The sequence below is a fragment of the Ammospiza nelsoni genome, chromosome 27, assembly GCF_027579445.1.
Source record: "Ammospiza nelsoni isolate bAmmNel1 chromosome 27, bAmmNel1.pri, whole genome shotgun sequence".
Lineage (NCBI taxonomy): Eukaryota > Metazoa > Chordata > Aves > Passeriformes > Passerellidae > Ammospiza > Ammospiza nelsoni.
Genome location: NC_080659.1, coordinates 5,986,934 through 5,995,130, shown reverse-complemented (window position 1 = coordinate 5,995,130; position 8,197 = coordinate 5,986,934). Strand labels below are relative to the sequence as shown.

The 8,197-nt window shown below is 68.3% G+C and overlaps 1 protein-coding gene across 3 annotated transcripts; it reads left to right on the top strand.

The window, feature by feature from the left end:
- The first annotated feature begins 1,205 nt into the window (after positions 1-1,205).
- Positions 1,206-7,864, top strand: PDE4C (phosphodiesterase 4C). 3 transcript variants are annotated; one of them, XR_009420073.1, is made up of 16 exons: positions 1,206-1,437; positions 2,914-3,102; positions 3,180-3,216; positions 3,319-3,383; positions 3,484-3,533; positions 4,119-4,231; positions 4,336-4,429; positions 4,843-5,021; positions 5,117-5,215; positions 5,286-5,450; positions 5,532-5,631; positions 5,713-5,867; positions 5,949-6,071; positions 6,244-6,426; positions 6,703-7,296; positions 7,351-7,864. XR_009420073.1 is itself a non-coding variant. In XM_059489540.1 (15 exons), the coding sequence occupies exons 1-15, from the start codon at positions 1,301-1,303 to the stop codon at positions 7,126-7,128; spliced, it is 2,187 nt and encodes a 728-aa protein (XP_059345523.1). In that variant the 5' UTR covers positions 1,206-1,300; the 3' UTR covers positions 7,129-7,864. The 3 variants fall into 3 exon arrangements, 1 of the variants encoding a protein (XP_059345523.1); XR_009420072.1 differs by having other exon boundaries at positions 6,631-7,296; XM_059489540.1 differs by having other exon boundaries at positions 6,631-7,864.
- The last annotated feature ends 333 nt before the right edge of the window (positions 7,865-8,197 follow it).

Genomic DNA, 8,197 nt, shown 5'->3' with positions numbered 1-8,197 from the left:
GGCAGGGGGCTCTGTCGCTGTCCCTCCTGGCTCCCTGCCACCTGCTGGGTATTTTTGTGGCCATCGGGAACAGCCGGGAGCCGCGTCCTGCTGCGTCGGGCTGGGCAGGTGCCACCTCCCACGGCCACCTCACAGCGGGTGCCCCACAGCGTCACTGCCACCAGCTGCACCTCACCCTGCTCGGGGGTGGCTCCAGGAGGGGACGGCACCACGGAGGGGCTGGGACACGGTGTGGGGTGGCTTTGGCTCTCACAGGTCCCTCGGTGGCACCGTGGCGCGTCCACAGCACGCAGCTGGGATGCTCCGAGCTCAGCTGTGTCCCTTGGTGGCACCGTGGCACTGCCACACCGCGTGTTGGGGATGCTCCAGAGTCACTTGTGTCCCTCCGTGGCACCATGGCACTGCCACACCGTGTGTCGGGGATGCTCCAGACTCAATTGTGTCCCTCAGTGTCACTGTGTCACAGCCACACTGTGTGTCAGGGATGCTCCAGACTCAGTGGCACCATGGCACTGCCACACTGCGAGTTCAGGATGCTCCAGACTCACTTGTGTCCCTCCGTGGCACCGTGTCACAGCCACGCCGTGTGTCGGGGATGCTCCGTGCTCAGCCATGTCCCTCAGTGTCACTGTGTCACAGCCACATTGCACGTCCAGGATGCTCCAGACTGAGCCATGTCCCTTGGTGGCACCATGGCACAGCCACACCGCCTGTTGGAGATGCTCCAGAGTCACTTGTGTCCCTCCGTGGCACCATGGCACTGCCACACCGTGTGTTGGGGATGCTCCAGAGTCACTTGTGTCCCTCCGTGGCACCATGGCACTGCCACACCGTGTGTCGGGGATGCTCCAGACTCAATTATGTCTCTCAGTGTCACCGTGTCACAGCCACACCGCGCGTCAGGGAGGCTCCAGACTCACTTGTGTCCCTCGGTGGCACCGTGTCACACCACACTGGGACGCTCCGTGCTCAGCCGTGTCCCTCCGTGGCTCCCCGGGTGCTTCTCGGGCCGTTTTGCCGCGTCCCCGGGCAGAGCCCCCCTGCCCTTTCGGGAGCAGCGGCCGCCCCGGGGCCGGCAGGGTGGCCGGTGGCACCGGGCCAGCGAGGGGCCACGTGCCCGGCCCGCAGGCACACCGGGGGGGGCCCGGCTCCGTGCGCGGCCGCCGGAGCCAGACAGTTGTTTAATTTCCCAGGCGCGGGGCGGGAGGGGGATGGAAACTTTCCCGGGGCCGCCGGGGCCGGGACGGCCGCGCTCTTCCCGCTCCGCACCGGGGCCGAGCGGGGGTCCCTGAGCCGGGCCATGCTGCCCGCCGCGCCCCGCTCCCCGGGGGCTTCTCCGGCCACGTCCCCCCGCAATTCTCCCGTGCTCTTCAGGAAGCTCCTGATGAACCAGAGCATCCGCCTGCAGCGGCGCTTCACCGTGGCGCATCCCCTCTGGTAAGGGGGGCGCGCTGGAGGGGTGGCACCGGCCTGTGCTGCCGCCGGGTGAGGGGACGAGGCTCCCCCCGGGGCTGTGGCACGTCCTCGGGGCTGTGGGGACGCGGAGGGGACGGCGGTGTCCCCTCGTGGTCAGGGGGAGCGGGGCTGAGCGCGGACGCGCTGGTGGCAGGGACCCCGGAGGGGACAGAGGGGACTTTGGCCCCCAAATCAAGGCACCGGCGCAACCACCGCGGCTCCTCCGTGCCCTCCCCGCCTCGGAGCTCCGCGGGCTCGGTTTTGGGGCGCCGCGGGGCTCAGCACATCCCTCCTCGGCAGCCGCAGCCGCTGTTTACAGCGGCCCCCCCGGCACGGACACCGCTCCGAGGTCATTCACGCCCAAACCAGGGGGGTTCATCGGGCACCGACCCCGTGGCAGGGGCCCGAGTCCCCCGCGGTGGCACCGGGGTCAGGGTGGTGGCACGGGGCCGGGAACGGGCGCGGGGCCGTCGGAGGGACAATGCGGCTTTGTGCGGCCGGTACCATCGGGGATGGGCGGCCGAGGCACGAAAACAAGGGGCTGCGGGACGGCGTGACGCGGTGCCGGCTGGCACTGCCACCGCCGCCGCCGGGCACGGCCGCGCCACAGCCGCCGGGGCTGCCGGAGCGGGACGATGCTGCCGGGCGGCCGGTGCCCGTCCCGGAGGCACTCCTGCATCGGGTACGTGCTGGGACACGCCGGGGACGCGGCGGCACGGTGGCATCCGCGCTTCCCGGAGCTCTGGGGTGGTTTGGCGGCGGCGGTGGCGGTGGCGGTGCGGGAGGGGACAGGCGCGGGGCGGCCCTCGCTGCGTCCCCGCTGCGCGCAGCCTTTCCCATGACCCCGGGGCCGGCAGGGTGGCTGAGGCGGCCGGGCCGGCTCGGGGACACTGCGGGGTCACCATGGCTGTCCCCTGTGCCCCCCGGATGCGCACGGCTGCCAGGTGACTCCGGCTGGGGTGCCCTGGGCTGCCGCCAGCGCGTCCCCAGGGGCCGGGGCTTGGCTTCTGCGGCGGTTTCTGTCCTTCGGTGTCCCCTGGCTCTGTGCCGGGGCTGGGATATTGTCCCCTCCATGGGACACGGCTCCTCCACACGGGGCTGATGGAGGCTTTGGAGCACTCGGGGCCGTGGTGACAGGTAGGGCAGGGACAGGCAGGAGCCAGCCCTTCCTGGGGTCCCTGGAGCCGGGAGCTTCAGCGCAGTGGGTGCTGTCCCAGCCGGGTGACACGGGACAGCCTGGCTCTGCTGCTCAGTGTCCCAAGTGCCAGCTGAGAGGGTCCCTGTGCACCGAGCTGTGCCCGCTCTCAGCAGGTGCCAGCAGGGCCAGACTGGGCGCCGCTGTCACCGCAGGGTCACCAAGCTGGACACAGCGGGATGGTGGCACAGAGAGCCCACAAACCCGGCAGCATCCCCGGGGCCGAGGTGCCCGTGCCAGTCCCGTCCCCTCTCTCCCCACAGCTTTGACCTGGAGAATGGCCCCCCCGGGAGGGGCGCCCTGGACCCCCAGGCCAGCCCGGGCGCGGGGCTGGTCCTGCAGGGCTCCTTCTCGCACGGCCAGCGCCGCGAGTCCTTCCTGTACCGCTCCGACAGCGACTACGACCTGTCCCCCAAAGCCATGTCCCGCAACTCGTCCATCGCCAGCGACCTGTGAGTGCCCCCCAGCCCCATCCCCGGGACCCCCTTCCCTGCCCTGCCCGGGGCTCACGCTCGCTGTGCTCCCGCAGGCATGGAGAAGACATGATCGTCACCCCCTTTGCCCAGGTAGGTGCCAGGGGGACACAGAGGGCACAGAGCTGCAGCCAGCAGCGGGGTGGGGGTCCCGGGGGGGTCGCAGCCCGACCCCAGCCCCCTGTCGCCCCCCAGGTCCTGGCCAGCCTCCGCACCGTCCGCAGCAACCTGAGCCACCTGCAGGAGCGCGCTGGCATCAAGTGAGCGGGCAGGGGTGGGAGGGCGAGGATGTCACCGAGTGGGGACCCCGGCCCACCCCGCTCTGGGGGTCACAGCTGCTGAGCCCCCCGTGTTTAACAGGCGGGGATCGAGCAGCAGCCTGCCCTCGGGGAGCAAGGCCAGCCTCTCCGGTGAGTACCGGGGCAACGGTGGCGGGGAGGTTTTGGGCCGTGTCCCCGTGTCCCCAGGCTGTGTCCTGCCGTGCCCTGGGGGTGCAGCCGCCTCCCCCAAGCCGAGGCAGAGCTGCGGCTTTGCCCTTTGGGATCCATGTCTGGTTTTCGGCAGCTCCTCCCGCCCTCCGCGGCGGTGGAAAAGCTCCGGTTGACGTCAAACCTTCCATTAATAAAAGGCCGGCGGTGAGCGGGGCCCCGCGGGAGCCCGGCTGCCCCCGGGGCTGGCTGTCACCCCACGGGACAGCGTGGCACGCCGCGTGCCGGGGCTGCCGGGCCGTGGGGACATCGTGCCGGGGCTGAGCCCCGCTGCCCGGCCATGCCCGACCCCCGGTGCCCCCCTGTGCCCCCTCGGGGGCTGCTGGGACAGGCTGAGCCCCGCTGCCCAGCCATGCCCGACCCCCGGTGCCCCCCGTGCCCCGTTTGGGGGGTGCTGGGACCCCCCAGCCTGGCCAGCCCCCGGGTTTGGGGTGGCACCAGCTCCCCCATGCCGGGTGGCCGCGCTGCTGGCGAGTCCCTTGCCAAGCTGGCGGGTGCCCCCAGCAGAAGATGCCCACCAGAAGCTCTCGAGGGAGACGCTGGAGGAGCTGGATTGGTGCTTGGACCAGCTGGAGACGCTGCAGACCAGGCACTCGGTCAGCGAGATGGCCTCCAACAAGGTGAGGGACCTTTCCATGGTCACCCTGGTGGGCGTGGGGACCCCAGAGCCCCCCGGGATGTCCTGCCAGCCCCCCACGCCCCTGACCCTGCCACCCACCCGCAGTTCAAGCGGATGCTGAACCGGGAGCTGTCGCACCTGTCGGAGACCAGCCGCTCGGGGAACCAGGTGTCCGAGTACATCTCCAGCACCTTCCTGGGTGAGGAACCCACCCCAGGGTCACCTCCTGCTGGCAGCAGGGTGGGCTTTGTGTCCCCAGAGAGCTGGGGTGCCCACGGGGATGATGCCAGCAGAGGGTCCCACTTTCTTCTTGTGGAGGAATGGAATGGGGGGACCAGGGGCGTTTTCCTGGCTGTCCCAGTGGGATTTGTCCCACAAACGTCACAGCATTGTCCTGGCTGGAAGTGCTGGCTCATACTGGTGCATACTGGTGCATTGGGGGTGTTTGGGCTACGAGGAGTGTTCAGGGGTCCCCTGGCAGATGTATGGCCTGTGGGTGGGGGTGAAGGAAAGTTCTGCGGCCCCAAATTGTCACAGTGTGACCCGTGCCTGTCCTCGGTGTCACCCGGGGGGGTGCCGGCAGTGACACTTGGCCTGCCCGTGCCACCCCAGACAAGCAGCACGAGGTGGAGATCCCCTCGGCGCTGGCGAAGGACAAGGAGAAGGAGCGGAGGAAGCGGCCCATGTCCCAGATCAGCGGCGTCAGGAAGCTCAAGCACAGCTCCAGCCTGGCGGCCGCCGGCATCCCGCGCTTCGGGGTGCGCACGGAGCACGAGGCGCTGCTGGCCAAGGTGGGGACGTGGGGACGGCCCTGGCAGGGGTGACCCCCCGAACGAGGGGTCCCCAGCAGCAGCCCCCCATGGATCTCTGTCCCTCTGCTGCCCAGGAGCTGGAGGACACCAACAAGTGGGGGCTGGACGTGTTCAAAGTGGCCGAGTACTCGGGGAACCGCCCGCTGACCGTCATCATGTACAGCATCTTCCAGGTGAGCATCACACCGCGGTGTCCCTGTCCCTGTGCCCGCACGGGGACGAGCCACCTGCGCCTCCCCGCAGGAACGGGACCTGATGAAGACCTTCCGCATCCCCGTCAACACCTTCATCACCTACATGCTGACGCTGGAGGATCACTACCACGCCGACGTGGCCTACCACAACAGCCTGCACGCCGCCGACGTGGCGCAGTCCACGCACGTCCTGCTCTCCACACCTGCCCTGGAGGTGATTCCCGGTCACCTGAGGCCACCAGGTGCACCTGGCCGGGCTGGCACGTGTGCCCAATGCTGTTCCCACCATTCCTAGGCCGTCTTCACGGACCTGGAGATCCTGGCTGCCATCTTTGCCAGCGCCATCCATGACGTTGACCACCCCGGGGTCTCCAACCAGTTCCTCATCAACACCAGTGAGCTGGGGCTCAGGGATGGACCTGGGGGATATTGGGGGACCCCAGGGTCACCCCAGAGTGACCAGTGCTGTCTCACAGACTCAGAGCTGGCCCTGATGTACAACGACGCCTCGGTGCTGGAGAATCACCACCTGGCTGTGGGCTTCAAGCTCCTGCAGGAGGAGAACTGTGACATCTTCCAGAACCTGAGCAGGAAGCAGAGGCAGACGCTCCGTAAAATGGTCATCGACATGGTATGGGGGGCTGCACCTGCCCAGGGTGGGGTCTGGGCTGGGGGACCAGGCTGGGACCCCTTCCCACCTCTCCCTGCCCAGGTGCTGGCCACGGACATGTCCAAGCACATGAACCTGCTGGCGGATCTGAAGACCATGGTGGAGACCAAGAAGGTGACCAGCCTGGGCGTGCTGCTGCTGGACAACTACTCCGACCGGATCCAGGTGGGGACACACCTGGGCAATCCTTCCCAACGCTGCAGGTGCCCATCCTCTGGCCTGCTGGGATGTCCCATTTGGTGCCACCACCATCCCAAACCATCAAGGGGGCCAAGCGGGTTCGTGGCCCAGTGCGGGTGGCCCTGGGGGACAGAGGACACGCTGTCCATGCCCGCAGGTCCTGCAGAACATGGTGCACTGCGCCGACCTCAGCAACCCCACGAAGCCTCTGGAGCTGTACCGGCAGTGGACCGACCGCATCATGGTGGAGTTCTTCCACCAGGGGGACCGGGAGCGGGAGAAGGGCATGGAGATCAGCCCCATGTGCGACAAGCACACCGCCTCCGTGGAGAAATCCCAGGTGGGACACACCTGGGGACATGGGGACACGCCTGGGGACATGGGGGGTACAGGGAGATCAGCCCCATGTGCGACAAGCACACCGCCTCCGTGGAGAAATCCCAGGTGGGACACACCTGGGGACACACCTGGGGACACAGGGACACACCTGGGGACAGGGCAGGTGCCAGGCCCGGGCAGGGGGCTCAGCTGTGCCTCCCCCCAGGTGGGATTCATCGACTTCATCGCCCACCCGCTGTGGGAGACCTGGGCCGACCTGGTGCACCCCGACGCGCAGGAGCTGCTGGACACGCTGGAGGACAACCGCGAGTGGTACCAGAGCATGATCCCGCGCAGCCCCTCTCCTCCTCGCGAGGCGCCCGCCGCGTCCCCCGCCAACGCCGACAAGTTCCAGTTCGAGCTGACGCTGGAGGAGGAGGAAGAGGAGGAGGAGGAGGGTGAGTCGGACACGGAGCCGGAGGGCGCCGAGAGCCCCCTGGACGAGGACAACAGCGGCTCCAAGACGCCGGGCACGGATGACTCGGAGGCTGCCGACACCAAGCGCCCGTGCCCCGGCCCCGGGGACGTGGACAACCGGCGGGCGCTGCAGGGGACGCTGCCCAAGGACGGGGGCAGCGGGGGCTCCGTGCCAGGGCCCGAGGGCAGCCAGGGGCTGTGCCTGGACACGGAGGGCAACGTCACATTCCTGTCCCTGGGCACGTAGCGGCACCGGCCCGGGGGACGTGGGACTGGGCACTGCCCTGAGCAGGGCTGGGGACACTGGGGAGCACTGGCACTGCAGGGACTCGGGGGCACCCAGGATGTGTCCCCATCTGGGAGCCGGGCAGGTCCTGACAGGTATGAGGATGCTGCTGGCCTTGTCCTGGGACAGGTCCCTGTCCCTTCACACAGGGCTGGGGACGCTGCTGGCCTTGTCCTGGGACAGGTCCCTGTCCCTTCACACAGGGCGTGGGACAGCCCAGCCTGTGCCCAGCCCAGCCCTGAGGCCATCACACCCCACAGGGCTGCAGGAAGGAGCATTCCAGCACTTTCCAGGTGTGCCCTGGCAGGACGGCAGCCCCGTGGTGGCACCAGGTGGGCAGAGGTTGTGCTGGTGACCCCCCCAAGCACGAGGCACCCCCAGGCACGGGCACGGCTCAGTGGTTTATTTATTTGGGGGAATAAGTTCACTTTTTAAAGCCTTTTGTAGCTCACTTTTTACTATGAGCCTCCCGAGGCTCACACACATTTTCGGGGCAGAAAGATACAATTTTTTGGGGGAGGAAATTTCCATTTCTGCTCTGTCATCACTCCAAACGCAATTTGTACTTCACATTTCGGACCCCGGCGGGTGCTGCCACCACCCCTCACCCCCATCTCCGTTATCCTGCCTGGGGCAGGGTCCTTTGGGATTCTTCCTTCACCTTCCAGAGATTAAACCCGGTTTGTTCCACCCTTAACCTGAGCCTCTGTGTGTCACGGGAGCCGCGGGCAATGTCCCCAGGGACTGCCGTGGTTGGCGGCCCCGTCTCCCGCCGGGCACCGGGCAGGGCCCGGCTGCGCGCTGGAACAAAAGGCAGCTCCTCCCTGGAAACGCCGATCCATCACTGGCAAACACGACCTGCTAAGGTAAATATTTAATCGCCGGCTTGGCGCGGCGCGGAGGCCGCTCCCGGCCCTTCCGCATTGCTGCCCACGGTGATTTATCCCCACGAACGCGGCCCCACCCGGGGCACTGCCCCGGCACGTGGGGCCCTCGCCCCCTGCCTGCCCTGGCAGCAGTGGAACCTCGG

Coding starts and splice junctions, on each gene's coding strand:
- PDE4C (XM_059489540.1), top strand. CDS start 1,301: ATGCTGCCCGCCGCGCCCCGCTCCCCGGGGGCTTCTCCGGCCACGTCC. Junction 4,430..4,842: donor CATCTCCAGCACCTTCCTGG/GTGAGGAACCCA, acceptor GTGCCACCCCAG/ACAAGCAGCACGAGGTGGAG. Junction 5,451..5,531: donor TCTCCACACCTGCCCTGGAG/GTGATTCCCGGT, acceptor CACCATTCCTAG/GCCGTCTTCACGGACCTGGA.